The 22,921-nt window shown below is 43.3% G+C and overlaps 1 protein-coding gene across 1 annotated transcript; it reads left to right on the top strand.

The window, feature by feature from the left end:
- Positions 1-15,507: 15,507 nt before the first annotated feature.
- On the top strand, positions 15,508-20,140 carry PIM1 (Pim-1 proto-oncogene, serine/threonine kinase). Its single transcript, XM_072945087.1, has 6 exons — positions 15,508-16,001; positions 16,109-16,215; positions 16,324-16,374; positions 16,468-16,834; positions 18,390-18,566; positions 19,326-20,140. Exons 1-6 carry the CDS (start codon positions 15,920-15,922, stop codon positions 19,481-19,483), a joined length of 942 nt encoding a protein of 313 aa, XP_072801188.1. The 5' UTR covers positions 15,508-15,919; the 3' UTR covers positions 19,484-20,140.
- Positions 20,141-22,921: the final 2,781 nt, after the last annotated feature.

The raw sequence follows: 22,921 nt of genomic DNA, 5'->3' as shown, positions 1-22,921 counted from the left end.
CTGATTATCATGCAAGGCAGCCCTGGTTAAATTGGAATGTAGCCGGAGAGACGAAAGGCTGGATGGAGAGTTTGCTATGCTGGAGACATGCTTTGATGTCTGCAGGGAAGGTTATGTTTCATTCAGCCATCCACCCAACCAAAAAAAATGTTGCAGGAGCAACATGAAACCTTTTAAAACATAGCGTACGGTAAGCTGAAGAGGAGAGTGAGTGGCTGGGTGCGAGTTCTCCTCGTGGAGCGTGTGTTTGTGTGCACGCGCGTGTGTTCTTAAATGCCGCTTTTCTCAGATTTACCGCTGCAGCATCTTGGATCTGTCAGAAGACAGGAAAAGAGAGAAGGAGCACACGCTCCGACGATTAACTCAGCATCCTTAGCTTAGCAGATTCTTATGACAAGGGAGAGAACGCATCTAAACTCAGGGCAGCCTTTTTAACCTGCTGTGGGGAGAAAGCAAAGGAAACAGAAGTAAATGACTGTGTTCCTGAGAGGCCCAGAACTAGGATCATAGATGCGGATGGAGTCAGCTGAGGCTGCCAGCTACCACAGCTTTTATACCAACTGATGAAGGAGAAGGAAATGAGCCACGAAAGTAGGTTAATCTCCCAGAGAAACACAAAATAGGTAGCAAGTAGCATTTTTACACCTTTCACTCTTTAATTGCTTCAAACCAAGGCTGTGAAGTGCAAGGAATTCCTTCTGTGTCCTTACCTTACCTCTCTCAGCCTTTTAGGGATATCCCCTGTTCTAACACAGTTTTTGTATCTGAGCTGATTGCTCAGCTCGGTGCCCTCCCCAGAGCGACCAACAACTTTCACTTCTTGCAAGGGATTTTCAATACAACTTGGTATTGAGAGCCGATGAAGTTTTCGTTATTGTTTTAATATTCACAAAGTGCTCACCATAGGAAGTAGGATGTGCAATCTTGCTTTTGCATTAAGAAAGTCCATGAAAACACAAAGATCTAACCTGGGAAATGAAATGCGATTTCTATTTCATAGGGATTACCAAAATGAGACCCACTATACCATCCAGACACTTAATTCAATGTTTCTTTTCAAAAGGGGTAAGTAAGTTGTTGATGAAGTTATCCTGGAAGAATTAAAAGAACATATATTATATATCCAACACACCACTTCTTGGATTTCTCAAGCTCCTCCTCTACATCTGTAATGGACCATCCACAGAATCAGTTATTTTTGCTGTGATTTCTTCTGTTATTCCAGTTTACTCTTAAGACTTGTATAAAATAATAATGACATGTATTTACCATGAAGGAAAGAGTCCATGGAATAACTACAGATGCAAAACTTCTATTGCATCCATCACTATTTGATATTGCTACTCTACTTCAGAAATCGTGAGTAAAGAATGATGCTTTGATGTACTAGGCTGTTCCTTTTTTCCCTCAGTTTTACTTGATTTAGGAGAAACTCTACTTAATCCCTTCTATAAAATTCCCTGAAATTACTCTTGCAGTGAGCAGCATGAATCTAGGATAAATTGCACAAGATGAAAATACCGTTTCAGCTATCTTATTTTGTATAGTATTTGAAAATGAATTGTGAAGTTTTGTTTTTACTCAGCATAAAAAAAGGAGGGGAGAAGGGGGAGGAAAGAGTCTTAGCAGCTGTGTGTGTGTGTGTGTGTGTGTGTGTGTGTTTTAAATAAGAAAATAGCATTCCCCAGAATTTCCAGTAAAACCCATAAGATTTAGGCAGTTCATCCCTAAAGTATGTGTGGGATGCTGGGAGCTCCCTGGCTTTTCCAGGCAACCCCACCCCCAAAAAAACTCCCTGCAAAAAAAACAAAAGCAGATGGGCTGCATCTGAACGAATCAAACTCCCCAGGGGCCAGAGCTCTCTGCTCTAAATGCTAATACAGTGAGTAATCAGAAACCTACATTTGGTAAATTATTTATCTTATCTCTGGAACTCAGCAAAGCATCGAAGGCAGCAACTTCTGTAGAAAGATGTTGTTAGTCAAGAACTCCAGCTGGAATTTGTACTTTTACTAGAAAAGGGAAAAGTTCAGAGACTGGAGTGGCTCATGAAGCAATCATTTTATTAAAAAATGACCACAGGCAAAGCCAAGGAAAACTGACTTCAGAGTTCTGTGGAACAGGTCTGGTTCATGTTTTGTCTAATGGGCCTTATGTTCCATCCGTATGAGGGTAATGGCAAGGGAAACCAATAGATAATAAAGATGCCTGAAGAGCTGGGAATAGGTTCCCGCACTCCCCATCTCCACCGTTCCCTGGCAAAGGGCAGCTAGCCAGAGTAACCGGAAGCAGTGGTTCTGAAACCTGAGCTTCCTGCATCAGAATCATCTGGAGGGCTTGTTAAAACTCTTGCTGGGCCCCATCCCCAGAATTTCTGCTTGTGCAGGCTTGCGGGGGTGGGGCCTGATAATTTGCATTTCTGCATTTGGAACAAGTTCCCAGATGCTGCTGTTGCTGGGTCAGGGACCACACTTTGAGAACCACTGGCCTGGAGATGGGGGTCATTCTACAATTTGGTTTGGTTTCTGTAGAATCTAAGCACCTTTCCTTGGGATAAGGTATGGAGATTGGGAGGTTTAAGGGCTTTGACTGAGATTTTAACTGTGGAATTAGCCCTAGAAATGACCTATTCACCTATTTTACAAAACATAATTAACTTGATAAATCAGTTCCATCCCTGGTTAACATTATAACAAATACGCTTGCTTTGTGTTCCCCACAGTCCCAAGTACTTTTGAGTTCAATCAGAGTTAGGCAAATAAAAAAGTACAGGTTTCATTTGAATAAATATGATAGCATAAGTCACATTCACATTTATAAACACATTAAAAAGTTTGTTTCACCCCTACACAACTTCATTGGTTTAACCACATGGTGAACTCAATTCTGATGGATTGAATTGTGAAATAAGAGGAACCCAAATGATTCCTTTCTCTTTGCTTCTTTCCTTCAAACAACAAATATTTTTGGAGCACGTGCTATATGTGTGACAAAATATATGACAGGGTATTGAATCTACGGGGAGATTGAGACCAAATAATACAAACCATCTGAGGTAAAGGAATTCCCCACCAAGTGTGATGGCCAGGTGATGCTTTACAAAAGGTGGCGCTTGAGTTGGATCTGTTCAAAATCCTTCCGTGGCTTCCTATCACCCTTCAGATAAAATTCATACTCGACAGAATGGCACACACAGCTCTTTATGATCACCTACGTCCAATTGGGTTACCTGTCCAATTGGATTTCTCTCCATTCCTTTTTCACCCCAGGGGCCATACTCAGCAACAAGGTAAAAGTCTGTGATACTGTGAATTTCAGAGGTAACTACAATTGACCATCAATCCTCTACCTAGCACCCTTCCCTTTTCTCAAAGACTGCAGATCTCTTTGGAGGGGGTGTTGTGGGGGACGACTGGGAAATGACTGCCTCATGATCCTTTGAACTTTACTTCAGTCAGTGGTCAGTTGTGTACATAATGAGTTTCACTATTCTTACTTCGTGTGCTTTTTGTGACAGCACAGATCCAACCTGAAAAATAACTATTTTTCTTTAACCTCACAATAATGCAAACTTTCTCTTGATTTTACACTTACAAAATTTTTGGACCCTACTTACTACGATATGATGTGTTTTTCCTGTCCATGCAAATTTGTGCTTTTGGGTGTTGACACATGTTGTTCCTTCTTGCTGAAATTTGAATTTCCCCATCCTGTCCTTGACTGGTTGATTCCTCTCTTCCTATTTATGTTTCAAGACCCGTATCAGGTGCTACCTCCTCTCTGAAGCCTTCCTTGACCCTGAAAGTCAGATTTAGAGGGTGTCTTTGCTTTCTTTGCATACTCTGCCCGAACTGTAATCACTGTAGAACAATTGTTGAACTGTGTGAGAGGTGCTCATTAAATGGTTGTGAAGACATGGACCAAAAAGGAGAAGCAACGACTAAGCATAGAAAGATGGGAAAATGCAAGTCTCACTCTGGGGACAGCAAGTTCTATCCTGCCCTCACCCTCCCTCACACTCATATGGAAAGGAAGACATGCAGTTAGGAGCAGAAGACCTCAGAATAGCTGGGCCTTAGTTTCCTCATCTGTAAAACTCGGATAACGTCAGTACCTGCCTCACGGAGTAGTCCCAGGGGAAGTGTTATATAAGGCACTTAGCACTGTTCTTGTCACATAGAAAGGGCTTCAATAAATGTTATCTATTATTTGCTGTATTAGATCAATTCCATGCTTTCATGGAAGAGGTGTATGGCTTACCAAGGTGATGTTTCACAGGCACCTGAGTAAGTAACTGGATCAAATCTATTCCCCAAATTCATACTCAAGATTTCTGAAAGACATAGGTGGCACTTTGGAGCTTTTCTGTGTTACTGAAGTGTCAAACAGTTCAACAGTTGATCTGTACCAAGTGAGATCTGGGACTGAGACTACCACGAAGGTGAAGGGGAGTGTACGATCTCCACCTCCATACCAGAATGGCTTCATGGAGAGAAGTAGCTTTGTTTGGAGTTCTTCAAGAGTGCAGGGATTAATATCAAATGAAGGGAAGTTACAGAGAAACAGATTCTAATTTAACTTTTAAAAGCTTCCAAATCAGCATAGTTGAATGAAACAGGCTTGCTCTTGAGGCAGCAAAGTCTGTTTTAGTAGCAGTAATCAGAGTCTAGATTATCAACAATGATGTTCTAGGATCCTCAGCTTTAAGATTCTTGATTCTGAAATATAAAAGGCTATTAAGCATCAGGGGAAGGGTACAGCTCAAGTGGTCGAGCGCAGGCCTAGCATGCATAAGGTCCTGGATTCAATCCCCAGTACCTCCTCAAAAAATAAGCAAATAAACCAAATTACCGCCCCCCCAAAAAAAGGCTATTAAGCATTTACTACAACCATGATTTCAAAAGCTTGGCTTCAAATCCCAGATTTGCCATTTGACTATGGGACAGTCACTTAGCCTATCTTTGCCTCGATTTCTTTATTGGAAATAGGGACAAAGACCCATATTTTCATCAATATCAGAGGGTTAATTTTTTTAGAATATATAAATACTTTACCATAGTTAATATAGTTAACACCTGTAAAAGGTAGCTCTTTTTATCATCGAGTTCAGTGTTTTCTCATGTGTGTGCCCATGTAAATTCCCATGGATGTCTAGGATCTCTTCACCTGTGAAGCTTAACTCCATGCTGTCAGTCCTTTCTCAGTGTTTCCATGCCTGAGCTCACTCGTTCTGTTTAATGTAGACCCCAGTCACTCAGCCATCCCCAGAGATTAGGTAGAGAAGAGTCTACCTCTAAGCCCAGGAAATGTGTGCCTTCTGGGTAGGTTCCAGGGTAAATGCCCTTTTCCTTTAAGTGACATAAATAGTCCAGTCACTGTTTCCAAGGTCTGTTAAGAAGAGGAACAGACCTGTTTCCTCTAGTGTCCTCTGAGCACCGATAACTAGATTTTAAGGAGTTGGCCAGATCATGTGGGATAGGCAGCTGTCTACATGATGTAATTTGAGGGGGCTGAGGAAATCCCCCTGCTTAAAATATCTTCCCCCAATGGCCTGGACACATGCCTGAAATGTATTACTTATTTTTCAAAGTAAGATGCTGCTGAAATGCAATTGTTATCCAGGAGTGGACTCACATTCAGCCATTATCATTCATTAGTACTTCGGTTTAAATTAATTTATCAGATTAGCTGGTTGAGTAGAGTCCCAAAGATAAGCAGGCAAGAGACAAACACGTTTTAATGAGGGAAACTGATCTCAAAGGGTCAGAAGTATGGGGTACAGGGCCACTCAGGTGAGGAGCTTTGAAAATGGTCAGAACAGTTTGGGAGGACCCAGTCAAAAGGCAAGAGAGGGGAGATGTAGAGTGAGCTGGAAAGGCTCTGAACACTATTCCAGTACTTCTCTATTTTGATTATTACTACAATTCTAGACATGGGGGAAAAAAACACTTTTTTCCCCTTTGGGGTTATTTTCTCAGGTTATTTCCCCAAAGTGGAATTCCCAGGTTAAAATTAAAGTTTTGATTCCATGACATCAAAATGCTATAGAGCCACCAGTTCAGTATAAATATACTTGGGTTGAAATATCTTTGTATAATTTGTGCAATTGTCCTTGCAGAAGGCCATTCATTCTTTCATTCAAGCAAAAGTTGTTGAGCCAAAAGTTGTAAGTGCCAGTTGCCATATTAGGCTCTGGGGACACAAAGCAAAATCAGCATTTCCTACCTTCATACAGCCTAATTGCTCATTGGTTTGACACAATCCAACTATCCTTGGTTGTTGCATCTTTTTACTGGATTCTTAGCATTCTTATTCTTTTATTCCCCTTGACTCTTCATTTCTCCTGAAAATACTTAAGCTATCATTTTATACAGGCTTTTAAAAAGTCACCTTAGCACTATGTTTATTGAACTGATTTAAACATTACAGTAAAATTTTGCTATAATTCCATCTCTTAGAGAAGGCCAACATGAATAATTTGGTTAATTATCATTTTTAAGTCACCATATGCTGAGTGCCTACAATACACTTGCCAATTATTGAGTTATGTCTAGGAGGGAGCTATTATTAGCCCCAAATTACAGGCAAGGAAACTGAGTCTTTAGAGGTTAAGATTATACAACTTATAAGTGGCTGACTCAGGATTCAAACCCATTTCTGTCTGACTCCAAAATCTGTGATCATATTGATCATGAAAGAGTAATTTCTTAAACAAACATTTGAATGGTTAACATCTAAAGATGGTTATAGAGTCATCTAAAAATAAAATTGTCTTTTCATAGGCTCCGATGAGAGTTCCTGGATTTCAAAGCCAGTGTTTTCATAAAATTTTTTTACAAAATTTGTTAGTTTGTTAGGGCTATCATAACAAAGTACCACAGTCTGGTGGCTTAAGCAATGGAAATTAATTTTTTCTCACAATTCTAGAGACTTGGAGTCTGAGATCAAGGTGTCACCAATGTTGGTTTCTTCTGAAGCCTCTCTTCTTGGCTTATAGAAAACTCTCTTCTCTTTGTCTTCACACGGTCTTCCCTCCTCTTTGCAACCCTTCTGTGTACTCATCTTTTCTTCTTATAAGTACACCAGTCATATTGGATGAGAGCCCACCCACGTGACTGTTTTACCTTCATTATCTCTTTAAGGGGCCTATTTCCAAATTCACATTCCAAGGTACAGGGCAGGGTGACGTCAACATATGAATTCTGAGGTTAAGGGGACACTAGTCAGCCCATAACATAAAGTGAAGCTAAAGGTGCTAATAATTACATGAAAAGAATTGGATAATAAGATGCTTTGCCTTACCATGTTTACTCCTATAGTTGTTTCAGAAACATTTATGAACATCCACTACATTCAAGGCTTGGTACTAAGCTAGGAGAACCAAAACTATGGAGGATATGGTCTCTGACTTCAAGGAGCTCACAGTCTCTGGAGAGCCATTTAGAGGTTCTGGAGCTCAAAAGCACATCAGTGTCACCTGGAGGGCACTCACTGGGCCCCACCCCCAGAGTTTCTGATTCAGTGGATCTGGAGTTGGCCCAAGAATTTGCATTTCTAACAAGTTTCCAGGTGCTGCTGGTCCAGAGACCACACACTTTCAGAACTACTGGGCTAGACATATCAAGATCACATGTGACGTGTATGATTGAGGTGGCACAGGTGCTTGGAGAGCACACAGGAGGGGCCATTTTCTGTTTTCATGCTAAAGCAGCTGAGGAGACAACTGGGAAAGTCCCTCTGCACCTGAAAATTCCCCAGAAAAAATTTTAGCATTTAATTGTAAACATATTATGGTAAGAAGCGAGGCATTGCCTATACCATTAATTTGCTACTTGGAAAATACTACCTTTCATTACTAATTATATCTGTATAAGTAAATAGAAAGAGCCTGGGGTGGTAATCAAGTCTGGGTTTCTATCCTTGCTTTAAAAATTCTATGGGAACTTTAGCAAGTCACTCCCTGCCTGTGTGAGATTCGGGTTTGGTCATCTGTAACACTAGAGTGATTCGATGAGAAGATCTTCAAGTTTCCTTCCAGCTCAATCTTCTGATTCTATATAACTTGCTTATATAATGATTTTATATATCTTGCCTTATCAGAATAAAAAGATTCATAAGCAGGAACTAGGACCATGTCTTGGGTCTCTGTATATCTCCGTGGTACAGTGCCTTGAACATAGTAGCTGTTCAGCAAATGTGTATTGATCACTTGACTGAATCAGTCGATACCACTGCAAGACACAAGAGATTCCTGTCTCACTGCCATAGAGTATAACTTCCCTTCACCCTAAAGCTAACCCTTATCCCAGATGCTTAGCTTCCAGAACCTCTCATTTTCAGCAGCCATTCCCCCTAGTCACCACTCATTCACACTGTTAACTTTTAACATTGTTCCAATCTCCATTCATTTCACTTGGGCACAATATTGAAGGAAATTATCCACTGACTCTATTGTCTTTCCATTCATTACCTTGCTTCCTGATTTTATTTAATCTGGCTCATGGCCCTCTGTGCTCTGAGTGTGACCTGTAACACACAAAGAGCTACCCTATACATTGTCTATTTCTTAATCAGTATGTTCCATGCACTAGGGCTTGTGCCTCTCTTACCTGTGGACCTTAAGCAAGTTATTTACCTTCCTGGTTATAATAGTAATTAAGAGGATTAAAGAAAAAAGTATAAATATATGTGTCAATATGAATATTTATCATATGTATATTAATATGTATGTGCAGTATATTTGGCACATAAAGTGATTAATTCGACTAGTGCTTAGCACACAGTAAATGCTCAATTAATATTAGATATTAGCCCTATAAGTTAGACTGTACCTAATTCTCTAAGCCTTTGGCTTGGGAGCTTGGCAATCTTAATTTATAAGTGTGCTTTTCTGAGAAAGGCAAAAATTTGCTCTGAAGTTTTTATTTTTGAAAGAGCAAACAGCCACCTGTCCTTTCATTATAATATATAATAAAAGTGACAAGGGCAAAGATTAGGGCAGGGGAAATTCACAGATCTTAGATATGTTTTCTTCTGGGTTTAATTCAATTCAGTTTTGTGGGGTTTTTTTAAGTGTCGGTTTAGTACCTCCCAAAGAGAGGTATGTGGTCTTAAAAAATTTACAGTTCAGTCTCTACACTTAAAGAGCTTATAGTTTCATTGGGGATACAAGGATCCTTTCATGACGGACACAATGCTTGCTGCTCTTAAAGATGATGCTATGATGACGTCAACACTTAAGTAACAGAAGAATATGATTCTGTCAGATTGCTAGTACAAACAACTGCTGTGAGTTTAAAAACTAGTGGCTGGAGTGATCAGAGAAAGCTGAGAGAAGACCAAATGGCTTTGTGTTGGTGTGTAAAGATAGACTGAACTCAGGAATATGTGTGTAGTTTGCCTTCACAGCCCTGCACAAGAGGTTTGGTTCTTTGCCAAAATAACTCCCATTCTTAAGAGTGACTTCAGAGATAATTCTGATGACTGCTGATATGTTTGCTTCTCATCTAGTGAGTGGGTGTCTCTAATAATGTAGCGTCACTGAACACAGAAATAAGCTTAACCTACCCAGGGAAAAGTAATACTATTTCCATAAAGAGGACAGCACAGCTCACTAGTTCTTGAGAGTGAGCAAGATCATCTTTAGACATTCAAAGAAACTTTGACAAGGTTATACATTGAAGGCCATAAAAAATGGTTCCGTATTTGTAGTACAGTTGTTCTAGTTCTGGCTGTGGTGAGCTGTCCATGTTTGTTTTAGCAGCACCCAACCTAAAAGGAGAACTAAAACAGAGTTGGAAAAGAGGAAGTATATGCTGAAAATGTAAGTTTCTCCAAATTATTGAGTGGATTTCATCCAATCATATTAATGCATGTCTTCTTTGTCATTTGAATCTTGAACACCCTATGTGTTAACCACAGTGTAAGCTACTATTTCCAAACCATAAACTTCAAGAGATGATTTGAATAGAGAATCTTCCTAGTTTCTTCTTCAATAAAGACTGAAATAAAGTCTATGGTTTTTTTCATCTCTTTCACCTTTGCCTCCTGACATCAGGAGGTCCTACTGATTTTTCCCTCAGGCTTTCTGCTTTCGATTTATTTAAAGAAGCTTTTATTCATTCATTTTCCATGTATTGGGGAACACAAAGAACATCACATAAAGCATATTTTACTTTAATTCCTGAGGTTGCTCCCCCTGTTCCCTCTCTCCTTTCGACCTATTCTTACTCATCCTTTAAGATCCACATTAAGTTCTACATCCTTCATGGAGTCTTCCCTGACTTTTTCAGCCCTGCCTTTGTGGATGATACTCTCAGTTAGAATTTAATCATAGCTTATCTTGTTAAATCTCTTAAACTCATCCTGTGTTCCTTGGGAAAGCAGACTGGCATGGTGGGGGGTGGGGTGGGAGATGGCTTTGCCACTTAGCTATGTTGCCTTAAGCAAATTATTTCTTTCTGTTTCTGTTTATTTATCTGTAAACCAGCGAAGATAGTAAAACTGCCCATGTCACAGGATTTATATGAGAATCCATATCACGTGCTTAGCAAAACGCCCAGCACATCTTTGCTGCTCAGTCAATTTTGGCTGCCACCACAGTGTCTCTCTTGCCCCTTTCGCCTGACTCACTGTCAGCACTGAGCCTGTATGTTCAAAAAAGGATGGTTTCTGCCCTCAGTACTTTTATAATCTAGTCATAGAGACTAAACAAATATAGAAAAGTTAGGCTGTATACTATTAAATGACAAATGAGATACGCAATAAACAAATGTTTTCATTAGCATCTTTTTAGTGCCTAGCAAGAGGTTCCATGATATCTTGACCTAATTTTTTTTCCTTTTACTTAGATGCACTTGTGGCTTTTCCAAGTCTTGCATCAGCAGTTTTATTTTACTTTTTAGAAAATGGCAGATAGTCCCCTCATCAGTTCTTAAATATATGAATTCTCTCTATCTCTGTCTCCCCCACCCCCACAGCCCCTTTTATCAGTCAAACATGCAAGGTTTTTGTGCATGTGCCTGGTCTTTTTGATCTGAGGTACCTCATCTTCTAATAAGGTATTTTATAACACTCTCCAGGCTTCCTGTAGTCTTTATACATTCTAAGCTACTCCTTTTTGTTTTTTCCTATCCAGTAATACTCAGGAACTATAAAATCTTTGTGTATAGTACCTTCAATAAATATTGATTATTTTTACTCAAATTGTCAGTACTAAATGTGTAAAAATCCAAAAATAAATCAATGTTATTTTTATTTCTTTAAAAAAAACAAATGAATTGGTAATGAATTTAAATGTATCTTATTGGATAATAAAAACCTTTTCTTTTTCCAACCTTGCTAAGGAAATTGGAGGCTGACTACAGGAGATTTATAAACTTGAAACAAATGTCACATCTTATCAAGAACAAGAACCAGTTCTAACTGGACTACATAGATTTCCTGATATATTTTGGAGCTGGGATACACTGGATTTTCTAGCTGTCCACCACTACCACAATTATTACAACTTTTAAAATTTAGACTGTTTCATGTCTTACATGAAATACATGTGATGTTTAAATTAATTATTTGTTTTGTTTTTGTTGTTTTTATATATTTACTTATTATTTTGTAATGGAGGTACTGGGGATTGAGCCCAGAGTGCTAAGCACACACTCTACCACTGAGTCATACTCTCTTAATACATGCGAAGTTAAAATTTTTCTAAATAATCTTACAACTGCTGAGGTAATTGGAGATATTTAAAGATACAGAAAGAAGTGTATTCCAGTTGACTTTCTCCAAAATCTCCCCTCTCTTTTTATTTCACCAAACAAGTAGAGAGTAAACATTTTTTTAAATGGTAAATTTTTAAAAATTAAACTTTAAATTTAAAACTGCAGTAATTCTTTTTTTAGGAGAGAAATAAGAGATGCAGACCTAGATTATTTCTATCAGATTAATTGCAAATAGCTTATAGAGAAAAAGCAATACAGACCTAGTTATACAAGTTCATCAACTAGACTCAAAGTTACTTTAAAAAACAGTATACAGGCATTTCCTTCAAACTTCTAAATTCTGACTACAGAAATTGACAATGACTTGATTAAGTCCATATCAGGTAGAATATGGGTACCACCTAAGGATTAATTTGTCTATTGTTCAAATTAACATGAGTAAATTCTCCTCTTTCCAGAGAATTGTTAGCATAATTATGGCCTTTATCTTTCCAAAAGCACTTGTCATTTAATTATTAGTGTAATTTTTTCTGATTCTTTGTTAGAATCTTTGAGACAGCACAGATTGTGCTTGTTTTTATTATTAAAACGACAGTTTGATGAATCAAAACCTCAAGTCCCCTACCGTCAAAGAGTAACTTTTCATACAAAACATACCTGAATGTTTAATAAATATCTGTAAAAGCAGTTTTAAGTAAATAAAAGCTCTTTGCCAAACAAGGTCCATGTTTTGAAACTTCCAGCTGTGAAGCACTCACCATATAAAGCAGATACATTAAATGTTAATCACTTTAGCTCAAACTAATTAAATATTTAGCCCTACAAAGATCTAGAGAAAGTGAAAAAGATTGAATTGATTTAATGTATATAACTATTTTGAATCATAGTCTCTCCCAAGATGACTAAAATCAAACTAGATAGCATTTTATCTTTGAAACCTTCAAGGTGCAAGATCATTCAAAATTCTTCTTTTTCACCATCATTGTCATAACTACAATCAGCATCATTGCCATCATGGCTAATATTTAGAAGTTTACTCTGCTTATCTACGCGCTCATGCTCATGCAGAATTTTACTTGCTCCTTACTACAGCCCTATGAAGTAGGCGCTATTACTATTTCCATTCAGAGCCTAAAGCTTAGAAAGGTTAAGTAACTTGATGAATGTCACATAACTAGTAGATGCCAGATCCCAGACTTGAAAGCAGGCTAATTCGGTTTAGAGGTTATTGCTAACCTTTATTTTGCCTAAAGCCCACTTCATTCACTTAAATTTGGTAAAAATTGACTTTAATCATGACCTTTTTGTTGGGACTTTTGTTCTTTTCCTTCATCAACAAATGTTGGATAAAGTATTCATCCAAGGAAAAGGGAGACAAGGTATAAATAACTGAAAAGTTGATTAATAAAGAAAATATAAAAAAATTAAAAAGCAAACACATGATTGTCAGATAAGTGGAATAGACAGTGAAACAATGCTTGGAGGACATAGAAAAGAAACTATGGTTACCAAAGAGGAAAGGGTGGGGAAGGATAAATTAGGAGTTGGGGATTAACAGACACATTACTATATATGATACAGATAAATAACAAGGACCTACTGTATAGCACAGGAAACAATATTCAATTTCTTGTAATAACATATAATGGAAAAGAATCTGAAAAGGAAAAATATACATGTATGTATAACTGAATCACGTGCTGTACACCTGAAACTAACATTGTAAATCAATTACACGTCAATGAAAAATTAAAAAAAAAAAAGAATGCTTGGAGTTTGTTTAGCAAACTGGAGTGGAACTTCAACTGTGTCCTGAAGTCTGGAAAGACTTTAAATAAAAGTGAAGAGAAGAGGGCATTCTCAGAACAGGTTGACTGCCTCTACAAAGGCAGAAAGTCTGAAAAGTGCCAGGTGAGTGGGAACAAGTGACAATAGTCCTAGAGGGCTTATGAAAGAAAAGGGAACACAGAGGGGATGGAAGTGGGCACATACACTTATACCTGATATCTTAGTACCAAGGACAGTTTTAGACCCTAGTAAGAGGAATATTTTGAACGCTCAGGAGCTGAATTTGGGTCATCTCATCTCTTCCTCCCTTAGCTGTTGTATGACCCTGTGCCATCCTATTTGTTTCATTTTCCTATCTGTAAAAAAGGGAATCATTTTTGTTCCCTTGGGTTTTCTCCTAGTCATCAAAAATGAATGAGTTAGGCCACAGTACACAAACAAAAGGAAAATATGTAATATTTTATAAGAGAAATTCATAAAAGTTATGAAATATTTGGGCATCTTTATAAAACAAGCACTGTGGAAACCTTTAAATGAAACATTTAAATTCATTCATGACAGCAGCTATACAGATCCTCAGACCTCCTTATTTTTCCTTTAAATGGCAGAAACTTGAAAAAAATTAGACGTAGTTAGCTTTCAGTTACTTGGGCCCTGACAATTCAATTTATGGATTACATAGAATTTTAATTTACTCATTTCACACGTCTTAATCAACTCTAGGTGAAGTTTAAAAGGACAAAGGATGGAAGTCGAATTGGTCAGTTTTCCGTGTTATTTACAAGGGGGCAGCAGGGAGAGGGGAGATATACTCTGAATCAAGACTTGGGGCAGCCAATAATTGCTAGTATTGCCAGACCGGTAATAACAGGCTGATGAAAAGGTGAATATAACGTGAAAACCCTGATTAAATCAAGCGAGTCCTTCCACCCTCGGTATAGATGAGAAATTTTCCTCTCTCTCCCGCCCTCTCAGAAGGGCCTGCAACAGCATCTGGCATCACAATACTAACATTTGTTTCGTGATTTCCTCTTTATCGGGCACTCTGACACACATCACTTCTTAGGAATCAGGACCGATTCACTGGAACCTTTCTGCATTTTAAAAATAAAAATCTGCTAGGGAATCTGGGGGATGTGTTAACTGTGATCTGGATCCCTCCCCTCGAGTGAGGGGAGCTCTCCCCGTTTTATTCCAGGCCTATGACACCTCCACTCCCTCCGTGAAGCCGCCGTGACTCACATCTTGCATACCCTTCGCCCCCCACGCGCCCCCAACACACAAACCTCGGAGGACCAAACCCGAGCCCACAGCGCGTGGTCAACCCGCCCAAGCCGACTTGGAGGTCTCGCGTCTGAGTCACACAGAAAGACCACCCTCGTCGGCATCACACCCCCCCCCCCGTCCCTCACACCCCGTCGCGCCGGCCGCCCGGCCTCCCCGCCTGATACACCACGCCCGTCGTCTGCGCAACTTGTTATGCTCCAGCTCGAGCCCTTGACCCAAAAACCCCGAGAAACAGAGAGCCGCAGAGCCGGCCTCGGGCGGCCTTTGATGGCTTTGTTATTGTTTGGGTTTGAATCGATACGCCCCTCCCCATCCTTCCTCCCTCGCGGCTCGACACCCAGCTCCTACCTCCCCCTCCCGCCCCGCGCCCCTCCCCCTCCATTTTGGCGCCTTTTCCTTCCCGCCACGTCGTGGCGGCGTAGAGACCATTCTGACCGCGAAAGCGGGGCGGGGCGGGGGTGGGGCGAACCGTGTTATGCAGATCACTCGGCTTCTGGTTGGCTGGAGACGCGCCGGCGGGGGCGGGGCGGGGGCGCGGCGATGGGGCGCGCGGGGCGGGGGCCGAGGGGAGTCGCCCTGTCCCGCCGCTTCCCCACCCCCTCTCCTCCCTCTGCCCACCCGGCAGATCTGCTCCCCGCCTAGGCCTCCCGGAGAGGCCCCGCCCCATCCCCGCCCGCCCGCGAGCCCCCCCGCCGGCGTGCTCCGCCCCTTTACTCCTGGCGGCTGGGCGAGCCGGGCGTCTGCTGCAGCGGCCGCGGCGGCGGAGGAGGCCTGAGAAGACTTGGCGGCAGCGGCGGCGGCGGTGGCGGTACCGGCAGCAGCAGCAGCAGCTACAAGCTCCCTGTGTCGCGGCGCTGCCGTACGAACCCCACGAGCCTCACGAGACGCCCACCCCGCCGCCCTTGGCGCTGCCTGACCCCGCCGGCGTGTCCACCAGCCGCCAACCCCGGCAGCGACCCCAGTCGTCCTCCGACTCGCCCTCGGCCTTCCGCGCCAGCCGCAGCCGCAACGCCATCCGCAGCCTCAGCCCCAGCCGTAGGCACAACCACCCGCACAACCTCAGCCCCAGGTCCTATTGCAGCTCTTTCAGACTCAGTCCCTACGCCGACACCCTGGAAGTTGGGATGCTCTTGTCCAAAATCAACTCGCTAGCCCACCTGCGCGCCGCGCCCTGCAACGACCTGCACGCCACCAAGCTGGCGCCCGGTGAGCGCCCCCCTCGACCTGTGGATGGAGGGGCGGCTGGACCCCCAGGGTGGGAGCTGGGAGCTCGTGGGCCGACACTGAGTCCCCTGTGACTCCCCTTTTACTAGGTAAGGAGAAGGAACCCCTTGAGTCGCAGTACCAGGTGGGCCCGCTACTGGGCAGCGGCGGTTTCGGCTCGGTCTACTCAGGCATCCGTGTCGCCGACAACTTGCCGGTGAGTGGGCGCCCCGCCGCGAGGAGGGCGCGCCAGGCGCGGGGCGCACGGGTGTTTGGCCCCGGCTAAGGGACCTAACAGATAACAGACTCTCTGGGGGGTTTCCAGGTGGCCATCAAGCACGTGGAGAAGGATCGGATTTCCGACTGGGGAGAACTGGTGAGTATCCTGGAGGCAGCGACCCCCAGGATGGGTGGGATGAGGAGCACCCTCCGACTCCCTCCCTAACGCAGCCCGCTCGCTCCTCTGCAGCCCAATGGCACCCGAGTGCCCATGGAAGTGGTTCTGCTGAAGAAGGTGAGCTCGGGCTTCTCCGGCGTCATTAGGCTCCTGGACTGGTTCGAGAGGCCCGACAGTTTCGTCCTGATCCTGGAGAGACCAGAGCCGGTGCAAGACCTCTTCGACTTTATCACTGAAAGGGGGGCCCTGCAGGAGGAGCTGGCCCGCAGCTTCTTCTGGCAGGTGCTGGAGGCCGTGCGGCACTGCCACAACTGCGGGGTGCTCCACCGCGACATCAAGGACGAGAACATCCTCATCGACCTCAATCGCGGCGAGCTCAAGCTCATTGACTTCGGGTCGGGGGCGCTGCTCAAGGACACAGTGTACACGGACTTCGATGGTGAGTTAGGCCTGGGCGGGAGCTGCCCGGGAGGGAACTGCCCAGGTGACTCGGCCTGGCCTGGAAGGCCTCAGCAGGCTTCCCTCTCCGGCCCTTTGTAAAGGTCATCGGGCCGCCTGGCTCGATGCTAGCAGGGGTGGGGCGAAGGAGAGCTTCCCAGCGTAGGAAAGCCGGGGATTTGAAGCCAACTGAACCTGTAATGTTTCTGGCATGATTTTATTTTTTAAGTGGAATTCAGTGGGTTCCAAGCTTTCCCGATGAATAAGAGGTTGTGGGCAACCGGCCGTAGCCCAGATTTCTGAAGTCTGACCCAGTTTCCCCGCCAGTAAAAGGTGGGAGGGGGAAAAGGGGAGTAGAGAGCGGGAGAGATGAAAATTGATGCCGGTTTTGTAATTTTTGTTTTGTTTTATAAGGCAGTTAGTTTTCAGTAAGGTAGTTTTTAGAGCCGTAGTTTTTTCTCCCCTTTGATCTGGGGGACAGATAAGGAATAGAAACAGTAGTTTCACTAAATAATTCATTTTGTTGACTTTTTTTATTTTTGGGGGTGTTGTGGGGTGAGAGTCCGGAATGAATGTTGTGAAATAAGATCTCTTGCTGGTTTGAAAATTAGTTGCGTGTCTCCGCAGAGAGGATGAAAACCTATCCTAGGGAGGGGCTTGGAGTGTGTTCTTTCAGAAGAGATGGGATGGAGAGCTTGAGATCAAAGCACTGGAGGGTGGGTCATCATCTGAGCGGCTTAACCTAACAAACGACAGCCTTTCAAAACTTGTGACTGGGGCTTGTGGTTTGTGTTTATTTGCCCTTGGAGGACGCTGGGTTGGGCTGCCTTTTTTTTTTTTTTTGTATTTAACAGTTAATGGCTGGCGGGGTCCTCCCATGTTTTTTCCTTTGAGCCTTTGCTGCCCCCTGGTGAGCACCAGCGTGGTGACCCCCACTTTTTTTTTACAACTCAAAGTTTGTAAACAGGAATCACGTGGTGTGAAGCCAGCCCTGCAGCCCTGTCTACTTTTCCAGTGTGGGGAGGAAGGGGTGTGGGTATCTGCCCCTGCATTTAGACGGTGGGGAGGAAGGCCTTTCAAAGGGCACCCTGACTTACAGTATTGTGCAAGTGTCTTTGTCTGGATGGTATCTGAGATGAGACTCTCACCTGGGCTCTTGGGGAATGATGGTTAGTGCATTTTAAGATAGTTTCTGGAATACCTCCCTTGATTGTTCAGACTTTCATCCCCTCACCCCATTGCAGGTGGTTCTGCCAGGTACAGGCCTCAGGCTTTGGGTCTTTGACCAGTCTTGTTTGTTTCTGAGATTGTCAGTTTATGGTCTGGGCTGGTAGGGAAGTGGGGGTAATGCTTTGGGTGGGAGTGTTGCCACAAGCTGCTCAGCCACTCCTTTTAGCCCCGGGGTGGGGTGGTGGGGAATTAACTTATCCAGCTGCTGAGGTGCGTAGGGTGGTGCTGTTTTTTTTTTTCAGGAGTTACTCAGCATACCACTCAGTTGCTTTGTGTTTTACTTTTGCCAAAAGTGTGTTTTCCTTCCTGTTCCCTCCGGCTTGCAGGAACCCGAGTGTATAGTCCTCCAGAGTGGATCCGCTACCATCGCTACCATGGCAGGTCGGCAGCTGTCTGGTCTCTGGGGATCCTGCTGTACGATATGGTCTGTGGAGATATTCCTTTTGAGCACGATGAGGAGATCATCAGGGGCCAAGTTTTCTTCAGGCAGAGGGTCTCTTCAGGTAACTCCTGGGAAGCCCCTTATTGAGTAAAAGCAGGAATCACAAGGCTATTAGTCCTCAAGGACAGTCTTTGAATTCCAGAGAGCTTCACTGTCTCGCAGATATCATGACCCTTGGCTTAGCCGAATTCTAGGCCGATGATTCACACTTGAGAGATGGCCCCCAGGAATCAAATGGTTTGCATTTGAGGGTACCTTGGCGGGGGCTCAGAGAATGGACACATGTGCGAATATTAAGACCATTTAGTTTCACTGAAAGTTTGTTTTTTTTAACGCCAAAGAATCCTGATCCCTCAACTCCTGGCTGTTTTGCCACGGAGTGAAAAGTTGAGGGCTCTTTGAGCATTTTTCCTTAAGGCAAGTTGTCTAAATACTGCAATTCCAGTGACTTCATTATGGGTGGTGTTTATATTTGTAAGTTGGTAGGTAGGTGAATTGAGTCATCTCATTGAGCTTAGTGATGTCTCATCAAAATTTCTTGTCATCATCCTTCCTATTTCTGGTGAGTGGGCGTCGTGGGAAAGGCCACAGCTATTGAAATTTGAAAACCACAGGTTTAACAAGGGAGCTGTTTTTTAGCTGAAAGCAGACTGGAGGATCTAGATGGTAGTTACTACCTTCTCACTGAACAATGAGTTCTAGAAAGGGCAGGGTCTCTGTTGAATCCCTGACTTGTGGGCTCCTGGGAAGCAAGTTGGGAAGAACTTTGCACTGCAAAAACAAGTTGAGTCATTCATAACCTCAATCTTGCTTTCTGCAGAGTGTCAGCATCTCATTAGATGGTGCTTGGCCCTGAGACCTTCAGATCGGCCATCCTTCGAAGAAATCCAGAACCATCCATGGATGCAAGATGTTCTCCTGCCCCAGGAAACTGCTGAGATCCATCTCCACAGCCTGTCGCCAGGGCCCAGCAAATAGCTTTTCCAGCAAGTTCTCCCCTCTCTATCAGATGCTTAAGGGAGGGAAAGTGTCTGTTTCCAGCCTCCCAAATACCAGTGACAGTTCTCTCCAAGCAGGACAGTGCTTGATACAGGAACAACATTTACAACTCATTCCAGACCCCAGGCCCCTGGAGGCTGCCTCCCAATGGGAGGAAGAGACTCTACTCCAGGCATCCTAGGCCTCAACTCCTCCCATAGATGCTCTCCTCGTAGGTGTCTGGCATTGCTGGACTCTGCAAAATCCCTGGGGTGGGGGGTGGGGTGGGAGTGGGTCAGAATCCTGCCATGGAACTGTTCCCTTCATCAAGAGTTCTGCTGAATGCCGCGATGGGTCGGGCAGGGGGAAGATGGATTGGGGTGGAATAGGACTAGCACCATATTAAGTCCCTGTCACCTCTTCCGACTCTTCTGAGTGCCTTCTGTGGGGACTCCGGCTGTGCTGGGAGAAATACTTGAACTTGCCTCTTTTACCTGCTGCTTCTCCAAAAATCTGCCTGGGTTTGGTTCCCCCTTTCTTCCCCATCCTCCCCCAAATCCTTCATATGAAAGGTGCCATGGAAGAGGCTACAGGGCCAAATGCTGAGCCACCTGCCCTTTTTCCACTTCCTTTAGTAAAACTCCCAAGTGAACTGGTCTTCCTTTTTGGTTTTTACTGTTTCTAAGCCAAGACCTCACACACACACAGAAATGCACAAACAATGCAAACCAACAGAAAAACTGTAAATGTGTGTACAGTTGGCATGATAGTGTACAAAAGGATTGTAGTTGATCTAATTCTTTTTTAATTTTGCCTTTAAGTTATTTTACCTGTTTTTTTCTCTTTTTTGGGGGAAAGATGCGCATTCTAACCTGGAGGTCAACCTTATGTATTTATTTATTTATTTATTTGGTTCCCTTCCTGCTCGAAGCTTCCACGGCTGCTGCCATAGTTTTCTTTTCTCCTTTCCTCCTCTGACTTGGGGACCTTTGGGGAGGACTGCAACGCCTGCTCGTTTGTAGGGTGACGGGACTCAGGCAGGACAGCTGCTGCAGCTCCCTGACTGCTGTGGGCCCCCTCGCCTGCTGATTACCCAAGTGGGTATGGGTTCCATGGGTGATGGGGGAGGGGCGTTGCTGGCTTGTGTATATAGGATAGATATATGAAAAGCAGTTCTGGATGGTGTGCCTTCCGGATCCTCTCTGGGGCTGTGTTTTGAGCAGCATGTAGCCTGCTGGTTTTATCTGAGTGAAATACTGTACAGGGGAATAAAAGAGATCTTATTTTTTTTTTATACTTGGCATTTTTTGAATAAAAACCTTTTGTCTTAGTTTGTGGCTCAAGTGTTGTCCATGCAGAGACATGCCAATGTGTGTTGACTGAATACTTGATAAGTGCCAAACACGTCCTGGGAGGAAAAAGATCTTTTGGCCTAAATCTGGTTTCCTTCAGTAGGATTTCTGAGATAGCCAACTTTGTGAATATATGTCCAAAAAGGAGCCAATTTTATGTAGACAAGATTTGGCTGGAGGGGCCCAATGAAATCCCAGCCTGTTTCCAAGGCAAGTTCTAGAGCTGCACTGATATGGCCTATGTGGCTATCTCCCAGCACTAGGTAGATTTTATGAAATAGCCATTGTGACTAGTGGCAGTGGAACTGTAGAACATTTCGATCATTGCAGAAAGTTCCATTGGACAAGGCTGACCACCAGCTGAAGCTTTTTCCAATAGTCTCCCACCGGTAAAACATTTTGAGCACGTACCCTTGATGCGTGTTAAGGTTACTGGGAAACTACACTTGCGTTACTCTCAGTTCCTGATTCAAGTTCCCCTCGCCTTCAGCGTGAGGTTTAGTCATTGACAACAATGTGTGGAAAATGTACCTTTTTACGTGAGTAGAGTTTCCCTCTACAATGTGGTTGACAAGAGGCTTATGAGAGTAGGTGAAATATTAGCTCCGCCATTTTCTTACTGCTTGTGCTGGGATAATTAGTATTTTTAGTCATGAGTTCTTTGCACGGATCTGTTTAAGCCCCTTGTTCATTTTGAGTTAGTTTAAACTGGATGGTAGAACCCATGAATCCACTTAGTGCACGTGGCCTGACTACATCCTGATAAACCAAAAGCACACTGGAGCAGAGTATCAAGGATTTGTAAATACCGGTTTCTTGTTCCTTTAGAAGAAGCAGCAGCAGTCTAAAACATTCTTCCTTCCCCGTAGGTCACCTTGCTCCCGCCCCTCGGTTCACGCGCACACCCTCTGGACACTGGCCCAGATGCTGTCTTGTCAGGTGGTTTCGAGGGTCCAGGCCACAATACCTCTCACTCCTCATCGTCTACCCTTAAGCTTGGACTAGATCCCAAACCCTCGCTTGGCCCCCATGTGTCCCCCAAGTGGCTGCCAGAGAGGAAGGAAGGATTTCTTGGTTCTGGGGGCTAATTTTCTCAGTTCCCCTTTCCTCTAGCCCCCTTGCTCTTCCCCAGCCAGACACACACAGAAACTCCTATGTTTTGGAGTATGAGTGTTGCATGCCCCATCCTTTCTAGTAAAGTTAACACTTGACTTAAAAGTTGCTCCAAACTTCTAACGAAATCTCCCAAAGTCCCACCCTTCTTGCTCTTGAAGTGAGTTTCTGGCACTATCCTCTATTAGACTGCCGGGGTGACAGAAGATAGTGTCTCCTTGGGGAGCAGTGCAAGATATTAGGTGCAATATTTTAAGGTTGCATAGGAAGGGTGAAAGATCATACACTCTTCTCATGGGCAATTTAAAATCTAGTGTGGAAAGGGGGTCAGATAACGAATATGACTGTGTGGCCACAGGAGGGGAGCAATAGTTAGGAGCATGATTTGGGAATCAGCCTTGGACTTTGATCCTACCACCATTACTTACCTGGATGTCTTGGGCCTTACTACACCGTCTGAGACTAATCTCTAAAAAGAGATCATCCTTAATTAGATTATCAAGAAACTCCACTTAAATAATGGGTGTACATACATGCAAACAGATATTACCTCCTGCTTAGGGATGCTTCTACATGTAGTAAAAGTACTAAGAAGTACATGGCAATAAATTCCCAGAGTTAGGACGGTGGTTATTACCTCTGGGGAAGAGGAAAGGAGGTTGTGATTTGGGGCGGAGTATCAGCACAGGGGCCTTCAACTTTATTTCACAAACTGGTTGGTAAAGACAAAGGTGTTGGTATTATTCTTTATAGCTTTTGGTTTGTCTTAAATATTTCATGATAAAAATTTTAAAAATAATGAACAAATATGTGTTTGTCACAAAGGAGGCAGCAGACGGAGTTGTTATTGCCCTTGGCTGAAGTAATCTGGGAAGGCTTCAAAGAAGAGGCAGCAGTTCAACTGGCCTTTGAAAGATGAGCCTCAGTTTGTTCACCTGTAAGGCGAACATACAGATCAAGCAAAGAAATCCAG

Source organism: Vicugna pacos, chromosome 20 (assembly GCF_048564905.1).
Source record: "Vicugna pacos chromosome 20, VicPac4, whole genome shotgun sequence".
Taxonomy (NCBI): Eukaryota; Metazoa; Chordata; class Mammalia; order Artiodactyla; family Camelidae; genus Vicugna; species Vicugna pacos.
This window is presented reverse-complemented; position numbering and strand designations above follow the sequence as displayed.